The 22,976-nt window shown below is 43.6% G+C and overlaps 1 protein-coding gene across 1 annotated transcript in view; it reads left to right on the forward strand.

Annotated features, from left to right (window-relative positions):
* The first annotated feature begins 433 nt into the window (after positions 1-433).
* Positions 434-22,976, forward strand: part of WDR27 (WD repeat domain 27) — a 453,976-nt gene continuing 431,433 nt past the window's right edge. Inside the window, exons 1-3 of the mRNA XM_040350915.1 lie at positions 434-489; positions 3,983-4,181; positions 11,444-11,585. Of these exons, the coding sequence (XP_040206849.1) occupies positions 3,993-4,181; positions 11,444-11,585 (331 nt within the window). The 5' untranslated portion in view covers positions 434-489; positions 3,983-3,992. The remainder of the gene's footprint in view (positions 490-3,982; positions 4,182-11,443; positions 11,586-22,976) is intronic.

Here is a 22,976-nt window from a genome sequence, read left to right on the forward strand (position 1 = left end):
GTCCGCTTGCCCCCTTCACACTCTATCATTACTGTGCAATGGTGTTGGGTGTAGAAAGATGGCGATGACGAAAAACGTCACTTCCGGAGCAATCTGTGATGGGGAGCCGAATGTGACAACACACCTGTGGCCACACTCAAGGAAGAGTAATAGCGACCCCTGGTGGCTTAACCAGATACTGTCCTGGTCCTAAGCGAACGCCAGCTGACAATTACTGTACCACCTACCTCCGTACCGCACTGGAAACAATTAAAGAGGAAACATATTTGGAATATATATATATTTGTTAAATATGTGCAGAAATATTAGTATCAGCAGCCGTTTTGATGTCTCGGAACTACGTTCCCTGCCGGGTACATCGTCCTGTCCTAGGAAGGTGCCCATGACGTCATTGATTTGACCCTCCTGGCTCGCCGTATTGTGATAAGGCGGTGCTGTTGCTAGGATACAGAACGCATGCTGGTTTTGTTGACAAGAGACTTGGACGAGGTAAGAAGTGTGTTTGTAGCTGCTGATTGGTTAGGATGTAAGGGGAGTTTTAGTATGGACAGCTCGGTAGGATTAATTCACAAGGAAGCATGTGTCCTTATACATATATTTCTTCAAAATATGTTTATATTAAAATGTTGAAGGCTTGGTTCACATTTTAAACTGCATCTGATTGGCATGACATGGGCACCAAAGCAGCTTTCTCCGTGGAACCGGTTCTCATGTCTGGGGGCGGCCGCATTGCGCTTTTCCTGTGCGATTTTTGAAACATTTGCGATGAAACCGCGTCCGTACATATGTGAACCGTGCCTAAACCTGGGTTCACACTGAAGGCGGATTTAAAATCGTTCAAGTTTAGCTGAATCCGAATAATGTCAAACCCGCATTTCAGTCTGACTTCGCGAGCGAAGGAACCACGACTTCGCACCGATTCGGACAGTGCAATTGTCGGCAATGTCAAATCACATGTCAAATCGGCCCAATGTGAACAGGGGGGCTAAAGGTCAACTCCAGTAAGTATGCATGTCTCATTCCCGAGGGACCACCATGAAAGCTGATGATCACTGTAGTAGTTGGAGATACTACCATAATCTTCTGGATTCTGCGCTGAGCATGCTGACCACAGGGGATCACTCACTCAGAACTGACACAATTCACAGAACAACTTACATTTTTTTTTCAATGAATACAAGATGCCCTTTCATTGGACAAGGTGGAGATTGTGATGTCACCACCCTCCTCACCACCTTGTCCAATCAGAGAATGCCTTGCATTAATTGAAAAAAACAACAAAAAAGGCATTCTGTGGATGGCGGTGTGCGGAGGAGAAGCCACACAACATAGGACAGGGATATGCAATTAGCGGACCTCCAGCTGTTGCAGAACTACAATTCCCATGAGGCACAGCAAGACTCTGACAGCCACAAGCATGACACCAGAGTCAGAGGCATGATAGGACTTGTAGTTTTGCAACAGCTGGAGGTCCGCTAATTGCATATCCCTGACATAGGACTTGGAAGATCTCAGTGATCACTATACTGTGTCACTACAGTGATTGTCAGCTTCCCCAGGTATGGAATATGCATACTTACATTCGTCCAAACTGGACCAATATAAGTATGCAATTAGAGCACGTTCACACTAGCATCAAGGACCGCTGCTCCTCTGAAAACCAATCTGCACTTGGATTGCTTTTCAGAGGAACATGGTTGTAGGGGAATTGCAACGCAGCCCCATTCACATGAATGGGTCACATTCAGCAGGAGGTAGTGCATGCAGAACATGACAGGGGGTATAAATTTGGCTGCGAAGCAAAGCATCACAGTTGCAGCATGCCTTTTCAGCTAAGGGGTTGCGGTTGGGCGGCAGTAAAAGCATGGCCCAATCACGTGGTTTTACCTCCCCCCAACCACAAATGTGAACTAGCCCTAAGATAATACCCAGAGTTGTCAGTTTATATATTTATTCCTATTCCTGCCCCATGTATAGGCTTTTACAACCAGTGTCCTCACTGGACGATTTCTACTCTAGAGAGTGAAACATCGCCCAAGGTGAGTCTTCACTTGTCCCACCGCCACTGCACACTGATGGGGTCTGGCCCTGTACCTCACAGGAATTACAATGTGAAGAAATCTGTCTGGTCGCACTTCCATAAAATCACCTTTATTGATACAAAATGAATAACGACAATCCACAATGTACAAATGAGGGATATAGCATACAGTCAATGTGTTTCATGCTGTTCTGAGCACTTAATCATAGCTCTAGTATCAATAAAGGTGATTTTATGGTGTGGCCAGCCAGACTTTCTTCACATGAAAGCGGTTGTATACCGCTGCTCTTTTTTTCCCTCCCCTGCAAGGTAAAATCATAATGTGCTAGTATGCATCACATACTAGCACATTATGTGAAACTTACCTTAAAACAAAGCTGTTCCAGCTCTTCAATGTCAGTGCTGCAGCCGCTTCCATCTTCACCCATCTTGCTTCTGAGTTTGCAGGCTCCGGCTCTGTGACTGGCCGGAGCCATGATGATGACACAGATTCCCCAGCCCCTTTCTCAGCAGCCTCAGCATTGAAGATAAATAGACTCATAAACTGAAGCAGAGTAAGCACAGGTTACTCTGCTCAGTTATCACAGGACACAGAAGTAATCAGTAGCGATCGCTCTCTGTGTCCAATTCAGACAAGGAAGGGGCCGGTAAATGACATATTTACCGGCCCCTTCCTCCGCTCTCCATCCTGACACATCCCCCCAGCAGCTGGTGGGAGAGGAGTGAAGGGAAGCCAGCTGTGGGGGGAGGAGGGGGGCACAAAGGGGGCTGGAAAAGGAGGACACAGGGGGGGGGGGGGCAGAGGACATGGGGGCTGGAGGAGGAGGAGGACACGGGGGGCAGTCAGGGATAATTGGTGCGGCGGGAGGGACAGCTGCAAGCACCGATCTCCCTGTATAGCATTTCAGCTGACAGCCCCGGGAGGGAGAGGAGGAAAGCGGCTTCACTGAAGGCTATACAGGGAAATCGGTGCTTGCAGCTGTCCCTCCCGCCACACCGATCATCCCTGACTGTCAACCAAGGGATCATACATGTGTGCGCCACAGTGCCCCCCCCTCGGGGGCACGTGTGCAGTGAACACCCTGCACACATGTATGATACACCACTGCATTACACCAAAAATCCCCCAAAATTATATATATTTACTAAACCATAAGCGCTCTACCATCTCTCATGTTTTCTATTTTCTGGTGAACGTCTTTTCCTTGCCACAGCTCCTATGGAGGATTACCACCCTGTAAATGCCCTTTAGGCCCCTTTCAAACCTGCGGACAGTGTGTCCACTTTTTCATCCATCCGTTTACGGATAAAAAAGGGACATACATTGATCCCTATGAGATAGCGGGTGTCAGCGGATGATCATCCACTGGCACCCGATCTCATCCGTGTCTGCAATCCTCCGATTCTGCAGACGGAGGAAAATCCTATTTTTCCATCCGTCTGCAGAGCGAATCGGGTGAACACAGACAGACGGTCCGTGTTCATCCGATCCCCCCATAGGGGAGAGCGGAGTTCTGGTCCCTGCACAGTGTGCGGGGACCGCCCTGTCATCTGTCAGCTCAGAGGGGATCAACAGGGCGATCCCCCCGCTGAGCAAGCGGATACACATGTACGGATCCTCACGGGATCCGTACATGTGAAAGGGGCCTTAGGAACGTATTGTTAACACCAGCCGCAAAGTAGCCATATTTTAGGAGCAAAAGACGGTAATAACACTTGTGAAGTAACGTTTTACATACAGAGAACAGCAAAAATAAAAATATACTATATATATATATATATATATATAATGCAATACTGACAATATATTTATGTATTTCTAAATGGTAGTATACTGCGTTTCCAAATGCAGACACTGCTGTTTATTCTCAGTCACAGATCAATCAGCGCTATAATGTTTGTGTTTAACAATTTGTTTGCTAATAATTTCTATTATTGTAGGTTTTTATTAATGAAAAGGATGACTGAAACATCTTCCAAGGATGATATGTTTGTTCGGCCTATGGTTTATGAGAAGCGATCTACAGTATCCACCTCGCCTCTATCCCATGTACAGATTGCATGTACCCATCAGTACTGTGCTTTCCCATTGAATAAAAATGAGCTCTGCATCTGGGACACAGCCAGCCCACATGAACAGGTAATGGTTAGCACGCTACTCTCATAGAGTATCTAAATCCAAACACCTTGCCTCCACCCCTTGACTGGACAGTCAAAGGAAAAGCAGCACACTCATGAGCTCATCTATGTCACTCTGCTGTAACAACCAGTCAGCGTGGCTCCTTGTACTGCAGTACAGCTGACTGGCACCTTGTGCTGCTTCTGTCTCCCTCCTTTTTGGGGTGTTAATGCTTACTCAATTCATTTGCAGCTTTGCAATTCTTTACTGCATGCTCCCAAGTTGATCTAAAAGTTATGATACCAGTGAACAGTGAACTAGCACAATCCAGTGTAGTGCAGTAAAACTGACATTCAGCCCTCTATAGAACACAGACCCATCCATAATATTCTGTGTAATACTGTATAATTATCTTCTATGATGGTAAGAGCCATCTAGTGGTCATAATGCATTTTTTCTTGATTGAGATATAAAAAAAATACCAAATCATGGCCACTAGATGGTTATGATAATTACAACATACACTACCTTGTCAAAAGTATTAGGACACCTGCCTTTACACGCACATAAACTTTAAGGGCATCCCAGTCTTATGGCCCGTACACATGATCCAAATATCGTACGAATAATCGTACTATAATTGGATCGTTAGTACAGGACTTTTCGAGAGCCGATCATGACAGTTGACCTGATATTATTTTATCGGACATCGTACAATTTTTTTTTTCAGTCAGTACAGTTGTCGTCTGAAAATACAACACAAATGCATTTTCTGTTGTACGAGAATTTTCATGACTTTAACCACTTAAGACCCGGACCAATATCCAGGTAAAGGACCAGGCCCCTTTTTGCGATTCGCCACTGCCTCACTTTAACTGACAATTGCGCGGTCGTGCGACGTGGCTCCCAAACAAAATTGGCGTCCTTTTTTTTCCCACAAATAGAGCTTTCTTTTGGTGGTATTTGATCACCTCTGCGTTTTTAATTTTTTGCGCTATAAACAAAAATAGAGCGACAATTTTGAAAAAAATTCAATATTTTTTACATTTTGCTATAATAAATATCCCCCAAAAATATATAAAAAAACATTTTTTTCCCTCAGTTTAGGCCGATACGTATTCTTCTACCTATTTTTGGTAAAACAAATCGCAATAAGCGTTTATCGATTGGTTTGCGCAAAATTGATAGCGTTTTCAAAATAGGGGATAGTTTTATTTCATTTTTATTAATATTTTTTTTTTTTACTACTAATGGCGGCGATTAGCTTTTTTTTTTTCGTGACTGTGACATTATGGCGGACACATCGGACAATTTTGACACATTTTTGGGACCATTGTCATTTTCACAGCAAAAAGTGCTATAAAAATGTATTGTTTACTGTGAAAATGACAATTGCAGTTTGGGAGTTAACCACTGGGGGGCGCTGAAGGGGTTAAGTGTGACCTCATAAGTGTTTCTAACTGTAGGGGGGCGGGGCTGGACGTGTGACATCATTGATCGCCTTTCCCTATATCAGGGAACAGACGATCAATGACAGCGCCACTGTGAAGAACGGGGAAGGTGTGTTTACACACACCTCTCCCCGTTCTTCAGCTCCTGTGAACTATCGCAAGACTCCGGCGGCGATCGGGTCCACAGGTCCCGCAGTCACGAAGCTTCGGACCAGGTCGCGGGCACGCGCCCGCGACCCACAGCTGGGCATTTAGCAATCACGTACAGGTACGTGATTGTGCCCAGCCGTGCCATTCTGCCGACGTATATCGGCGTTATGCGGTCCTTAAGTGGTTAATAACTTATTTAATTTCTATTTGCGACTATTAGGCGAAAAAAGTCGTACGATCTGTCATACGATATTCGGATCGTATGTATAGGGCATTAGTCTTTAGGGTTCAATATTGAGTTGGCCCACTCTTTGCAGCTATAACGGCTTCAAATCTTCTGGGAAGGCTGTCCACAAGGTTTAGGAGTGTCTATGGGAATGTTTGACCATTCTTCCAGAAGCGTATTTGTGAGGTCAGGCACTGATGTTGGACGAGAAGGCCTGGCTCGCAGTCTCTGCTCTAATTTACCCCAAAGGTGTTCTATCGGGTTAAGGTCAGGACTCAGGTCAGTCAAGTTCCTCCACCCCAAACTCGCTCATCCATGTTTTTATGGACCTTTCTTTGTGCACTGGTCCAAATCATTTGGTGGAGGGGGGATTATGGTGTGGAGTTGTTTTTCAGGGGTTTGGCTTAGCCCCTTAGTTAGTGGGCCCCTTAGTTCTAGTGAAGGCAACTCTTAAGGAGTCATCATAGACATTTTGGACAAATTAATGCTTTCAACTTTGTGGGAGCAGTTTGGGGATGGCCCCTTCGCTGTTCCAACATGACTGCGCACCAGTACAAAAGCAAGGTCCATAAATTGTGACCTTACAAATGCACTTCTGGAAGTATGGTCAAACGAGACTGAGATGCCATTGAAATTTGTGTGTGTGTAAAGGCAGGTGTCCCAATACTTTTGACAATATAGTGCACAAAATATTACACAAAATATGGCAAGTTTCATTGGGGCTGTGCAAATCTTTGACATTCACATTTTTACAGCATTTTTTTTTTTTTAATACATAGACCCCAAAATATCCCTCTTATTTTTAGGTATCAGTGTTTTTAAACAGTAAAATGATGTTAGGGAAAGTCTATTATCTTACCAGCAGGGGGCAAATGTTGCATGGTGTTTCTCCTTCTTAGCACAATCTACAGAAGGGAGGTCATCCTTGCCATCAAGCATGTTTGTCTCTGCTCCCAAGGAAAATGTTAGATGGGATAGAAGTAGCAGATGGTCAAAATACTGTTTAGACAGTCATTTTTAAAGTTAAAGTCATTTATGAAATTTTGTGAAATTATGCTGCTTGGTTACTAGATAACGTTTATGCAAAGATTAATGTACACACCAAAAACAAAAATAATATGCTGAAGCTAGGGCAATGACTTATCAAAACAGTGCACTCGTGGACCTGGGCATAGTGAATGACAACAATACATGACTTAACATTTTTCTATTTTTATTTGTGTGGACAGTTTTGGGTATATTCAGTAGCAGAAGGTAAGAGAAGGAGGTGTTGGGTCTGCTACTAAAATATACAAGACTAGTAACTAGATGTATTATATGAGACTGTGGGGTTGATTTACTAAAACTGGAGCCCGGAGGGTTCCCCCCGATCACGAAGGTAGCTATTGACCATGAGGACGGAAGACCAGTATTAATAACATTGCTACAGTGGGCTCAGAGGAACACGCTATCTGTCATAAAAACAATCTAGTTATAAGCCTGGAAACATGCCATAAGGAGTCGGAAAGTACCAAAAAGGAGTCATAATAAAAAGAGGCAGGTGAAAGAAGAGTATCGTAGAGAGAGAAAGAAAAGGAGAGAGAGAGCTGATCTTACCGGGAGGGGGCAGAGTGTCCGTCCCTAGCAGTTTCCGATTGGGACTGAAATCCTGGGCGAAGCAGAACCCCCACATGTAGGGACCAATGGTCCCAGACGGTTTCAAACTTTGGGACCGTGTCAGTTAACTACTTAAGGACCCCTTCACACCGATATACGTCGGCAGAATGGCACAGCTGGGCGCAATCACGTACCTGTACGTGTCTCTTTAAGCCCAGCCGTGGGGTCACGAGCGCGCTGCCGGCGGCGCACTCGTGACCGCGCTCGCGGGACCCGCAGACCCGATCGCCGCCGGTGTCCCCCGATCAGTCACTGCAGCTGAAGAACAGGGAGAGGTGTGTGTAAACACACCTTCCCTGTTCTTCGTTGTGGCACTGTCATTGATCGTTTGTTCCCTGATATAGGGAAAGACGATCAATGATGTCACACGTCCAGCCCCGCCCCCTACAGTTAGAAACACATATGAGGTCACACTTAACCCCTACAGCGCCCCCTAGTGGTTAACTCCTAAACTGCAATTGTAATTTTCACAGTAAACAATGCATTTGGCAATGGTCCCAAAAATGTGTCAAAATTGTCCGATGTTTTCCGCCATAATGTCGCAGTCACGAAAAAAATCGCTGATCGCCGCCATTAAGAGGTAAAAAAAAAAATATTAATAAAAATGCAATAAAACTATCCCCTATATGGAAAACGCTATAAATGTTGCGCAAACCAATCGATAAACGATTATTTCGATTTTTTTTTTAAACAAAAATAGGTAGAAGAATACGTGTCGTCCTAAACTGAGGAAAAAAAACATTTTTTTATATATTTTTGGGGGATATTTATTATAACAAAAAGTAAAAAATATTGCATTTTTTAAAAAATTGTTGCTCTATTTTTGTTTATAGTGCAAAAAATAAAAACCGCAGAGGTGATCAAATACCACCAAAAGAAAGCTCTATTTGTGGGAAAAAAAGGACGCCAATTTTGTTTGGGAGCCACGTCGCACGACAGCGCAATTGTCAGTTAAAGCGATGCAGTGCCGAATCGCAAAAAGGGGCATGGTCCTTAACCTGCATAATGGTCTGGGTCTTAAGTGGTTAATATGCTGGCTAGTCTCTCCTGAGACATGATCCAGGAGATCTTGCATTTGGCTGCCAAGAGGGAGAGCGTGGGTTGTTTCCATGCCTTCGCTATGGTCATCTTGGCCCCAAGCAGCATAAAATGTATTAGTTTGCGGCTTGCTTTGGGAATTCTAGGGAGGTTAGAGTTCAGAAGAGCTATAGCTGGGGTTCTCGGAAGCTGGTGAGAAGTTACCTTTTGGATCAGGGTAAACATCCTGCTCCAGAATGACCTAAGTCTAGGGCACTCCCACCAAGTGTGGGCCATGGTGCCCGTGAACTGACATCCGCGGAAACAGAGAGGATTCGCTGTAGGGAAAAAGGAGGCCAACTTTGAGGGGGTGAGGTACCATCTGGTCAAGACCTTGACTCCAGATTCGACCAAGGTCATTATCCCTTTTTGTAATTTTACTGGCTTGTTTGTCTTGGTTGCCTAGGGTTAGGGGTACAGGTTACCTAAAAACACAGCTGCAAGAATCTCTCCACACTTCTTAAAGAACTCTGCACGCTCAAAAAGGCTATTAACTTCCAGTAACTTTTGCCATAGGTTAGCTGTGGAACTTATTATGTCTCTGCCCCAGGCTATTGTAGGTTCTGTAGGCCCAGACAGATAGTTACCTTTCATTTTTTTCAACCTCTGTCACAGACCAAGTTGGGACTTTTCAGGCCTCTGTCAGAGACTCGTTTAGAACACTCTAGGCACAGATGGCAGCTAGGAAATGAACATGCTTTCGTGATTTTGGCTTCCTTCTCCAGGCAAAGGAATTAGAAGTGTAAAGAAGATAGTCGCGCTAAAGGAAATATCTATATTCCTGTATATAGTGATCAAATACTCAGTGTGCAAATGGCTCAAAGGTGATGAACCTCAAATAGACCATATATCCAACAGCATATGAATATTAGTGGAAAAGAAATATGTGTATACAGTATAAAAAAGGCACAAAACATAAAAAAATTGTCCAATGTACAAATATGCACCAATACACTCAAGTGCTCAAATGAATGAAAAAAGAGAAAAAAATGTGTATAAAAGTCCACTAGTTGTAAAAAAGATGAATCCAATTCCAGAGTGTTAGGACACAGAAAGAGGGGGGATGCGTTGCGGAGATTGAACAAATAGATGAATATTCACCACCACCAAAGACATATAGGATAGACCTCTCTCTGTGAGAAAACATAGTAATGGGGACCCTTAACGGATGAGGTGAACCGCAAGGTAATTTCCCAGTGTGCATTGCTCCAAATTACGCCGCAAGGACGTCATTGGTTTCGACGTGGACGTAAATGACGTCCAGCCCCATTCACGGACGACTTACGCAAACGACGTAACTTTTTCAAATTTCGACACGGGACACGGCCATACTTAACATTGTTACGCCGCACTTATGCCACCATATAGCAGGGGTAACTATACGCCGGGAAAAGCCTAACGTAAACGGCGTAAATGTACTGCGTCGGCCGGGCGTAGGTTCGTGAATTTGCGGATCTAGCTAATTTGCATACTCAACGCGGAATTCGACGGAAGCGCCACCTAGCGGCCAGCGTAAATATGCAGTTACGATACGACCGTGTAACACAGTTACGCCAGTCGGATCTACGGGAAATCTATGCGTAACTGATTCTAAGGCGCCAAGATACGACTGCGCAACACAGAGATACGACGGCGTATCTGGAAATACGCCGTCGTATCTGGAAATACGCCGTCGTATCTCCACTGAGAATCCGGGCCTATGTCGTTTATTCCAAAGAAGTTCAAAATTGTACAGGGAATAAAAAAAAAAAAAAAACGGCATAAAAATTCCTAGGCAAACAACCATGATTCCGGGGTCATGTAAAAGTGTGGTGACGTCAGTGCGTAGGTATAGCTCATATACCGGACGGAGAAGCGATATCTGCGGTAAAGAGGAAGATCATAATGTTGACATACAGGCATCCCAAAACGGACCCAAGACCCCGCAGAGGGTTATATCTGCAGGCGATCAAGACCTTGCCATGGGGAGGTCCACCTCATCTGGTAAGGGTCCCCATTACTATGTTTTCTCACAGATAGAGGTCTATCCTATATGCCTTTGGTGGTGGTGAATATTCATCTATTTGTTCCAGCTTCAATCTTCCCAACACATCCCCCCTTTTTCTGTGTCCTAACACTCTGGAATTGGATTCATCTTTTTTACAACTAGTGGACTTTTATACACATTTTTTTCTCGTTTTTCATTCATTTGAGCACTTCTTTGAGTGTATTGGTGCATATTTGTACATTGGACAATTTTTTTATGTTTTGTGCCTTTTTTGTACTGTATACACATATTTATTTTCCACTAATCTGGGAGGCAAGGACTCTGCTAGGTCTCTCCAAATATTTATCCTTTTTTTCCAGCCCACATCCCTGGCATAGACCCTCCAGTGATTGTCCAAGGCTGAATAAATATTGATAGTCCAAAAAATTGTACCATCTCACTCTACCTACTGAAGAACACTCAACAGTAGCAGGCAGAAGTAACGTCATTGGGCTTAGGAAAAACCAAACCAGATAATAACAATCAAGCTCAGGCTGGTTACACTAAATTCGGTTAGGGGCACTACAGCTTAAGACGGGATCCCTGGCATGGAAAACCAAAATACTAGTCTTGAGTGGAATATGTCTTATTGCTTTTTGCTGATTTTCTTGAAGGAAAAAGCAAAAATATATGTATTGAACAGTGTACAATTTTACTAAGATATTCTATATATTTTGTTTTTGTGCATATTTTGCAGCCCATGATTCTAAAAGGTCATCACCAGCCCATAAATGCAGTGGCAATAAAACAGGATGGGGATCAATGGCTGGCTTGCTCTGCTTCAAGGGATTATGTTATTACATGGAATCTGAATGACTGCAGACGAGATGTGATTCAAGGTAAGGGACCATTAACTGTTGGCTGTTTTCACTGGTATTTTTACAGATAAGATCAAATAACTAAGATAAGTCAAATAACTCTTTGTGTCACGGTAAAGCATACAGCTGGGTCAAGAAAAGTCTGAGAAAACAAATGGGTAGTTGAAGTCATATTGTTGAATTTTAAGCATGTTTTATTGTCTGGAGTTTACCTGCCCCTGTATAATTCATTCGTTTTTTTCTGCTTTGGTATATTTAATTAAAATAAATAAAAGTTAAACAGAAACATGAACACCCCACAGTGTGGGTCTTTCCTTGGAGAGGTGGGAGCCAGATCATTGCCTGCTATTGAAATGCACACCCCAATATGTATATCTCCAGCATCACCTCTGGTCTGCATTAGTAAAGTGTGAATACATGAAATATCTCACTTCCTGTCCTCAAGGGAGTGAATCCAAATGAATGTAAACAATAGCCATTGATTTCCATCTGCATTAATAGAACATGTGTGGGTAAAGCAAACCTCCAAGCACAGTAAAGTGCCTCTCTGATGCTAGGGGCCTTTACACAGCCTCATTCATTTTCCAGAGTGCTCCAGGAACCTAGAAACACTAGATGTTCCACAAACAGGAAATAGTGTTAAGCCCCACCCTTCCCTCAGCATTTTTTCATCAATCTGGTGGGTGACCTTACAGAGGTCTGGGGACCTTAATGAGGTATGGGAAGTAGAAGGGGGTAAGGCAAATCTTTGTACATGAATTCACATATACATAAAAGAGTCTCACGTTGCAGGGCAGCTACTAAAAGAAGGGCACAACTTGATGAAAACTAGCAACCTATGGTTATACTGCCACCTGCAGGGGAAATGGACACTAGGTACATATACAACTGAATGCCTAACCCTTTAGGGCTATATCCACTACCACCTCACAACCGCTTCGTTGTAGCAAGCAGTCCAAAGAGAAACAATCAATCATCCAATGAAGAGCTGAGAACAGCCGAGAAGTCCGGGCCGAGAAGCCAGCACATTTTTTTTTATATAACAAACGTCATACTTGCCTCCACCGTGCAGTTATCAAAATTGGCAGATAACAAAGATCAGGGGTAAGAGAAGATGAAAATTGATCTTAGATAAGATCAGAGGAAGAGAAAAGGGGTTACAATAGGCTACACTTAATTGATCCCGATCCTAGGAATAATAAACTCAGGGGATAGTATCAAAGAGTTTATTCCGATTATAATTTAATCAGTAGGATCACATTGAATATCACAACACAATTAAAAAAGCATGGTATTGGGTACGTCTAACCATGAGCACACATAACATACAGGACATACAGTAGACAAACATTAACACTGGACGCTGTCCGGACTCTGTCGGGGTCAGTCATTGGTTTTAGTCACTATATATAATAAGTAAGGTATTGGGGTATATGTTGTTCAATATTGGATTAACGTGGGACTGCCAATGTTGGCCATAATAGTGTACTGACCAATGACTGAACCCTAAGGGAGGGAGGAAGGGGGTGGAGGTGTGGGAGGGAGACGGGGGGAGGTATAGGGATTGAGGTAATGATGTTGCAACAAATGTCACTGGACTGAAGAGTTGGATAATGGACTATGAATAAGTTCACCGTTGATGATAGAGTGTTTCCTCACGTGAAGGGTGCATCGGTGCACCTAGTCTCAAAATTATCACTCTATATTGGATGGTAATGGATCAATGATCATTCGGATGAATGATAGTTCACTTGGTCTGAAATAAGGTTATGCAGTATATAACTTGGCAATCAGGGTAAGTATTCAGTGATTTGAATAACATTGATGCAGTGCACAAAAAGTATTCAATATCTGGAAATGCACAGATATATTTCATGTAAGTAGTGTAGATAGTGGGGGTGTGTGTTATCACACACCGCCACTTCTGAATATATTTACCCTGAGTAAGCAGAGCCGTGACAGTACTGCCGCATGTCAATTATATAAGGTATGACTCAATTTCCAGGGGTCATATACGTTGTGTTGCTTATCAAATTGAAGCAACTATGTCCCCAAATGTATCTGACAATGGCAGGTTTAGATGTTGTGAAATTTCGGAGGATGTAGTCATCCAAATGGCTCCAAACAGTAACGTTCAAAAATGTAAGTTGATTACAGACCTTTGTTGAGCTTCATTCATTCTATGAACTGATCATGATGATACTGAGTCCAGTATTGGCAAACCTCTGGTTGATTATCCCAAATGTTGTATCCGAGAGTACAAGTGACTCGGTTGGGATGGGAGTTAAGTTACCCCGTATCCAGAGCGTGGGCTAAATAGCCCGGTATAATGTCTCAATCGCCGTCTCCGTCTCACGTTCCTCCGCGTTCCTCGGTGTTCCTTCCTGGTTTAGATTGAATCACATGGACAGGTCACATGGGCAGCGTCTGGTGATGACGTCGACGCGTTTCGCCGTAGCCAATGGCGTAGCTTCTTCCTGGACGTAATGAGATGTCAGCTGCTGGATGTTTTTATGCAAAATCCACAGCTGATACTGACACCAAAGCAGTGCGTGCTGACGTTGGCCTACTTCATGGAATACCCGGCGTTATGGTGGTCATGGAGATTAAGTGAAGTAGATTACTTTGAATATCAAAAGAATTAATTTATTTACATGCTAGTTTTTCTTTCTTCATTTGATATGGCTTATTTTGAACAACGGTGTTCAATTTTGGAATAGGAGCACAGTGGGGGAAAGGGAGGAAGTGCACGGCAGGGGAGAGGGTGAGGAAAAGGGAGGGGGGGGAAGACGGAAGGGACATAGATATTTGATGGCTGACCAAACAACGATTATTATCCGGGTTATTAATGTCATACCTAATATTATGGTGATGGTTTCCTCATGTTACACTCAATATCTAAATCGCTTTATCTGGATCTATGGCAGCGGGAATTACTGACTTCCAGGAGCAGGTGGGAGCGAATATGTATACAGATAGAGGTTATAAATTTAAGTTTAATTTGGACAGTATGAGTAACCTGACAGTCGTCAAGGCTTCACTTTTAGTTGTTTGTTTTGGGCATATGACAATCATGTATCAGAGGTGTTGTGAATATAGGAGGTGGGAGTAGCCAGAATATACTTTAATAGTGTGCAAAATGTCCCAAAGTACATCACAGTTTATATCTCCTGGGATAAGGAACGACATAATCAAAGTTATCTTATGGGTTTAGAAAGACTTGTAGGTTTAATTCAGTGTTCAAGCCAACGGGGACTAGTGATTTGAGGCGATATACCCACCACTTCTCTTTTTGTTGGAGGATACGGTCAAAGTCACCTCGTCTGCACAGAGTGGCCCTGATCCTCGTCTTCTGGGGTCCCTCGGCAACTGTCTCGGCTCCTCTCCGCAAGAACTAACCCCCTTCTGGGAAGCGCTCTCCCAAGAGGGTTAGCTTGCGGGCGCGTTCCAGTGTATCACTCGGCCCCGCCCCGGCGCACCGTTTCATTGATTTGATTGATAGCAGTGGGAGCCATCTTCTAATGAAGAGCTAAAAACAGCCGAGAAGTCCGGGCCGAGAAGCCAGCGCATTCACATTGCAGGATGCATTAAGGTGAAAAAACGGGAAGCTTTAGAACCCCTTTAACTACTTAAACACTGTGGCCCAGATTCACAAAGGAGATATGACGGCGTATCTCCAGATACGCCGTCGTATCTCTGAGTTGTGCCGTTGTATCTATGCGCCTGATTCTTAGAATCAGTTACGCATAGATTTCTATTAGATCCGACCGGCGTAAGTCTCTTACTCCGTCGGATCGTAACTGCATATTTACGCTGGCCGCTAGGGGCGTGTACGCTGATTTACGCCTAGAAATATGTAAATCAGCTAGATACGCGAATTTACGAACGTACGCCTGGCTGACGCAGTACAGATATGCCGTTTACGTTAAGCTTTTCCCGGCGTAACATTACCCCTGCTATATGAGGCGTATATGCGGCGTACCAATGTTAAGTATTACTGTCGTTCCCGCGACGAAATTTGAAAAATTTACGTTGTTTGCGTAAGTCGTCCGTGAATGGGGCTGGACGTAATTTACGTTCACGTCAAAACCAATACGTCTTTGCGGCGTATTTGGAGCAATGCACACTGGCATATGTCCACGGACGGCGCAATGCGACGTTCGTGAAAAACGTCAATCGCGTCGGGTCATGGTTATTTTACATAACACACGCCCCCCTGTTCCAAATTTGAATTAGGCGGGCTTACGCCGGCCTATTTACTATACGCCGCTGCAACTTAAGGAGCAAGTGCTTTGAGAATACAGCACTTGCCCGTCTAAATTGTGGAGGCGTAACGTAAATCGGATACGTTACGCCCGCGCAAAGATACGCCGATCTACGAGAATCTGGCCCTAAAACTTTTTCTGACATTTGTTGCTTACAAGTTAAAATTACTTGGAACCCCCCAAACACTGTATATAATTTTTTTAGCAGAGACCCTAGAGAATAAAATGGCGGTTGTTGCAATATTTTAGGTCACACTGTATTTGCGCAGCAGTTTTTCAAACGCAATTCTTTTGGAAAAAATACACTTTAATGAATTGAAGAAAAATAAACAGTTTTTTTGTATAATGTGAAAGATGATGTTATGCCGCGAGAATCGTGATCTTTATTCTAAGCAAAAAAATTGCGATTCTCATTTTAGACAGAATCGTGCAGCTCTAGTGCAGTTTTAAGATGGTAGTAAGGGGCAAATAATATTCTACCCACAATTGGAAGGAAGAAGAAATTATGGCCTAGCAAAACAGCACAGGGGAAAACTCCCACTCATACCAATGAAACTATGTCTATCACCTAGTCATAAACCTTGAAAATATGAGCTTTATCCAAGGTCGACAATACTTCGGCCGAGTACTCACGATCAAACATGTCCGATGAAACCGGTCCGCGGACCGTTTTCATCGGACATGTCTGCCCGGGGACTGCCCGGGGACTTCTGTTCGATGGCCGTACACACCATCGAACAGAGGTCCGCGCGTAAACAATACGCGGGGCGTGTCCGCGGTGTCGCCGCGTCGATGACGCGGCGATGTGGGTTGCCTGCCTTTAAAAGGCTTCCACGCATGCGTCAAAGTCATTCGACGCATGCGAGGGATGGCGGGCGGCAGGACATGTACGGTAGGTCTGTACAGACGACCGTACATGTCCGGGCGGACAGGTTTCCAGCGGACTGTTTTAAAGCAAGTCCAGGAAACAGTTGTCCGCTGGAAACCTGTCCGATCCGCCCGAAAATGGTCCGCTCGGGCCTACACACGGCCAAACATGTCTGCTGAAACTGGTCCGCGGACCAGTTTCAGCAGACATGTTTGGTCGTGAGTACGGGGCCTTCATCTAATAAGCCCCTGTTTCTCAGAGCTCAAGCGTCAATAGCTAGACCATCAAAGTTAGCAAGAAGTAGGGTGGAAAATCAGTGTTTGAGATAAATATCTGGTCGATCTGGTAGAGGCCATAGAGCAACAGCTAACAGATGAACAAAGTTGGTGTTTCACACTCTTTGAGACCAATCCAGAGAATGCCCAAGTACTGAGGTGACAGAATCTTGAAGATATCTTGATGATCAGGATCCATACAAAGTTCTTCAGCATCTGCAATGTGATTAACACATTGAAGGTTAAATTCAGAGGGCACTTTCCTCACAGTTGGAGGTTGTACCAGTGACTCCCCGATTACCGGTACCTCTTGGATGCAGAATAGATTTGAGTAGCCAGGGCAAGGCCAAAGAGAATGGCTACAAACTCATATTGGTTGTCACCCACCACAAAGCGCAGAGTTGCTGATGACCTGTAAAGGAAACCAAAAAGACAAAAACTGACCAAATAGATTTGGGATAAAACTGTGAGGGTGTACAAAGGTGTTAAATGCGTTTTTTGGGTTTTGGGAAATGAAAACCAAATTTGAATAAAAACAGAACAGTTGGAGTTTTGGAAATAATAACCCCCTGAAACAATAATCTCTAAATGACTGAACAGGAGGTCCTTTCAATGTTGCTGAGACATGAGAAGATGCAAAGGGAAAAATCTAAGTTGAAGAAACAGGTGAAACTCTATTTTGTAAACCTTGGTATCGCCTCCCGCAGGAATGCATCAGTTATGTGAGTTACCAAAAAAATGTGTGTCTCCCTACCTCTGATGTAAAATGTGGTAGTGGATCAGCTTGCAGTGATTGATTTATCTGTAGACCTGGATCTCTTCGATTGCCATTGACACATAGTACCTTCTGAGCCAGAGGGGTTGTAAGAAGACTTGTTGGTGTGGGAACTGGAACCAGACTTTGAGAAACAAAAGGAACATTTTGCTGCAAGATAGGAAAGTGTTGATCTGTGGGATTGATCCTTGGCTTTGCATAACTGGGGTAAGCGAATACTCTTGCAAAAAATTCTCGCATTAAGAGTAGGGATTTTAAGGCCTCTTTACCCAGTTCCTGCACCAATCAGCAATTAACTAGTTGCCTACTTAGACATGTCTAAAAAAGCTCCTCCACTGTACACAAGGCGTCTCCTGTATGTCCAGGTTGCCTACAGTTTCTCCTCCCTCTTAAATACTTAAATACTCTTGTGCACAGCCCCCATGCGACCTGATGTCTGCAGAAAGAGGAGCTCCTGATCCTACAATCAGGGGCCAATCAGAAAACTTCCTCATTGAATAATCACTGTGACAGCCAATCACAGTGATCATTCTGTGTGTGTGTGTGTGTGTGTGTGTGTGTGTGTGTGCGTGTGTGTGTGTGTGTATATGTATATATGTGTGTATATATATTAGGGCTGCGGAAATTAACGATTAATTGTTCGATTAATCGTTAATTTCTTTGATCGACGAAAATTATTTTGATCGATCGACGATCCGCGGAGTGAGCTCCGCGGTCTCGCCCATAGGAAAGGCCGCGGCTTCGGCCTAGCTCCGGAGCCGCGGCCATCTTGGACCAAGTAGCGGCGCACTGACGTCATCATCGCCCGCCCTGCTAGTATTATATTCCCGTGCGCACTTGTCCATCAGCCTCTCTGCCGACGGGTCTGCCTGATGTAGGTAAGAGCGGACGAAGCATTCTTTATATTAGAGCTTGGGGGCAGATGTGTGTATAAGCATGGGGGCAGATGTGTGTATAAGCATGGGGGCAGATGTGTGTATAAGCATGGGGGCAGATGTGTATAAGCATGGGGGCAGATGTGTGTATAAGCATGGGGGCAGATGTGTGTATAAGCATGGGGGCAGATGTGTGTATAAGCATGGGGGCAGATGTGTGTATAAGCATGGGGGCAGATGTGTGTATAAGCATGGGGGCAGATGTGTATAAGCATGGGGGCAGATGTGTGTATAAGCATGGGGGCAGATGTGTGTATAAGCATGGGGGCAGATGTGTGTATAAGCATGGGGGCAGATGTGTGTATAAGCATGGGGGCAGATGTGTGTATAAGCATGGGGGCAGATGTGTGTATAAGCATTGAAGCAGATGTGTGTATAAGCATGGGGGCAGATGTGTGTATAAGCATGGGGGCAGATGTGTGTATAAGCATGGGGGCAGATGTGTGTGTGTGTGTATAAGCATGGGGGCAGATGTGTGTGTGTATAAGCATGGGGGCAGATGTGTGTGTGTGTATAAGCATGGGGGCAGATGTGTGTGTGTATAAGCATGGGGGCAGATGTGTGTGTATAAAGGCATGGGGGCAGATGTGTGTGTGTGTATATAATAGCATGGGGGCAGATGTGTGTGTGTGTGTATATAAAAGCATGGGGGCAGATGTGTGTGTGTGTGTATATAAAAGCATGGGGGCAGATGTGTGTGTATATAAAAGCATGGGGGCAGATGTGTGTGTATATAAAAGCATGGGGGCAGATGTGTGTGTATATATTATTAAAGCATGGGGTCAGATGCTGTAATATACACATCTGCCCCCATGCTTTAATATACACATCTGCCCCCATACTGCAAGAATATGCACATCTGCCCCCATGCTGTAATGTACACATGGGGGCAGATGTGTATATTCTTGCAGTATGGGGGCAGATGTGTATATTACAGCATGGGGGCAAATGTGTATATTACAGCATGGGGGCAGATGTGTATATTACAGTATGGGGGGCAGATGTGTATATTACAGTATGGGGGGCAGATGTGTATATTACAGTATGGGGGGCAGATGTGTATATTCTTGCAGTATGGGGGGGATATATGGATATTACAGTATGGGGGGGGGGAGATGTGGATATTACGGTTTGGGGGCAGATGTGGATATTACGGTATGGGGGGGGGAAGTCATTGATTGTGGAAACCAACTAGTGTCGAGTGATTGTATATAGTGTATACCACATTTACCACTGACTAATGCAGAGTTGCAATGCAAGGAGATTAGCTAAAAGTAGTTGTATCTGTATGTGCGTTAATTAATCGAAATTAGTCGATTAATCGATTAAAAAAAAAAACGATTAATCGAACACAAAAATTTTAATCAGTAGCAGCCCTAATATATATATATATATATATATATATATATATATATATATATATATATATATATATATATATATATTATAATCCACATGATTTTACTACAGGAGACACACCTGATGGGAGGGAAATTGATGACATAAAAGAAAAAAACCCGGATTCAAAAGCCTATCATGCTACCTACTCCTCATATGCTAGAGGGGATTGCTGTACCCCCAAGGGGGTGTGTTTCCTCAGTGGGATTTTAAGCGTGGGAGAGTGGTTATGAAGTAACACACCCCCTTGGGGGTACAGCAATCGGCTTATATTTAGGGATGTGGTGAGATAGTGGTTTTCAGTCTACATTTATAGGGGACACCAACCCCTCTTTTCCATATGCTAGAGGGGTGTCAGTTTTAAAAAAAAAATCTTTCTCCTGTGTAATCGAGAACATTTATACCGACGCACAGGGCAAATATGTTATTATAGTGTTTGCACTCTGGCAACAAAGATATGTTATAGCAGCAATCTATATTCCCCCTTCCCTTTTCTCTGGGATACTACATGTAATATTGGAGAAGATTGTCCAACACTGTCCAGCAAAGTTACTTTTTATTGGAGATTGAAATTCTATTATATCCTCAAATTTAGATAGACCGAGGCCCCCTAAGCAGCACTTGGTGGAATTATATAATTGGGCACAGGCGGCAGGAGTAACAGAAGTTTGGAGATGGAGGAACCCAACAAAACGAGCTTATTCTTCTTTGTCTACCTCCTATAAAACTTTTTCTCAAATAGATTTAGCTTTTTTCAAATCCAGCCTTGTTGGCAGATATTATAGAAGCCACATATCTACCAAGTGGCCTGTCGGACCATTGCCCCTTATTTTTGTTAATCGCAATCCTGCATCAAAAAATGCATCATTATGGTGATTGGGACCCCAGTGGATCTCTTATCCTGATATAGCAGAAAAAATGCTGAATATTGGGAAAATAACATGGGATCATCTTCTCCAGATATTGTATGGGGTGCCTTTTAAAGAATTTGTGCGGGGGCAATACATTTCAGCTATAACTGGCGGTTCAGAAGGGACAGAAGACCAATTCCCGATCTTTCCAAATTCATCTTGAACTTCAGAAGGAAATTTATGGTTCTGATTCTAACACAAATAATTTTGACTTTTTAATGGATGCTCAAAGAGACCTGCACTTACCCATGAACAAAACAATTAAGTTAGGTCTATATAAAAATAGACAGATTTTTCGAACAAGGAGACAGAAATGGAAGATTCTTGGCAATGCTGATACAACATGATCATCCAGCTACAATTATACCTGAAGTCAGGACTTCTGAAGGGAAAACAGTTTCCGAACCAGAATAATATTTAAAGACCTTCAAGCAGTATTATAGTTCTTTGTATACCTCTTCCCTCCCCCTGGCTTCCACCCAGGGGGAGCTGTCCGTCTTTCTGGCTCAGATAGCGCTTGGGTGTTTGTCAGACAGGGAGAGAGAGGCTTTAGTTGGTCCTATCACTAGTGAGGAGATCCAGATGGCCATAAGTACCTTTCCGAGTGGAGAGGCTCCAGGTCCTGACGGACTCCCTATGTTTACGTTACACCGCCGCAATTTTTCCGATTTAGTGCCCGATCCACAAAGCACTTACCTGGAAATTTGCGGCGGTGTATCGTAAACAGTTCCGGCGCAAGGCGGCCCAATTCAAATGGGGCGGGTACCATTTAAATTAGGCGCGTTCCCACGCCGGACGTACTGCGCATGCTCCCGTCGCAAATTTCCCAACGTGCTTTGCGCGAAATTACGACGCGCCAACGTTTTGTGAATCGCGACGTGAATAAAGAGTTACGCCGGGAAAATTAAAACATTTTAAAATAATTCAAAAGCGACGCGGGAAAGACAGGCATACTTTAACATGAAATAGTAAAAAAATCAGCGCAATATACAGGTAAAACAGAATCAGCAGCTATGCACTAGGATTCAATTTATAAATTCCTTAAGAGTCAATGTAAAGTAGATAGTGCGGCGCTAACATGGTGGAGTACTTTTACACCATGTTAAAGGTGCACTATATTTGCGACGGAAATCTAACACTCGCGGCGACGTAACGACGGGAAAAAGCTTTGTGGATCGCCGTAACTCCTAATTTGCATACCCGACGCTGGTTTACGACGCAAACTCCCCCCAGTGGCGGCCGCGGTACTGCATCCTAAGATCCGACAGTGTAAGTCCATTACACCTGTCGGATCGTCTGCCTATCTATGCGTAACTGATTCTATGAGTCATGTCGCATAGTTAGAAACAGAGATACGACGGCGTATCAGGAGATACGCCGTTGTATCTCTTTTGTGAATCTGGCCCATAGTTCTTATTCACAAGGAATCTGGAGATACAATGCTTTTATAGGCCAATAGCCTTATTGTGTCAAAGTGGTACTACAGCGCTACTACTAAATAATTCAAGGAAAAATGTGTATAACAAATGAATAAATAATACAGCTGCAAACACAAGGGTGTACTAAAACCAAACGTGAATAAAGAAAAAATTGGTGCTGCGCTAATATTAACTAGTTATAACATACAATAGTGCATAAGAGATCCCCTAATAATTATAGGGCATCAAAGTGCAAATAAACATTAATAAAATGAATACATTTGAAGGAGTGAAAAAAATGCTAGTGCCAGAAATTATACCAGTCCCAAAAAAAGATCAGCATAAAACTTCCATGGAAGGAACACTGCACAATCACTATGGAGAAAAAAAGACAACCACAATCCTGTGATAAGGAGTCCTGTAGTAAACAATTCAATAAATGCAAGCTTCTCCCCCTAGGATTTTTCTTCAGGACAAGTACCGCTCATAGAGAGGAGAGAAAGAAAACAAATATGGTGCAAATAACGTATGAGAAAAGTAAAAAAGGTTACTGCAATACGGCGATTG

Source organism: Rana temporaria, chromosome 4 (assembly GCF_905171775.1).
Source record: "Rana temporaria chromosome 4, aRanTem1.1, whole genome shotgun sequence".
NCBI lineage: Eukaryota > Metazoa > Chordata > Amphibia > Anura > Ranidae > Rana > Rana temporaria.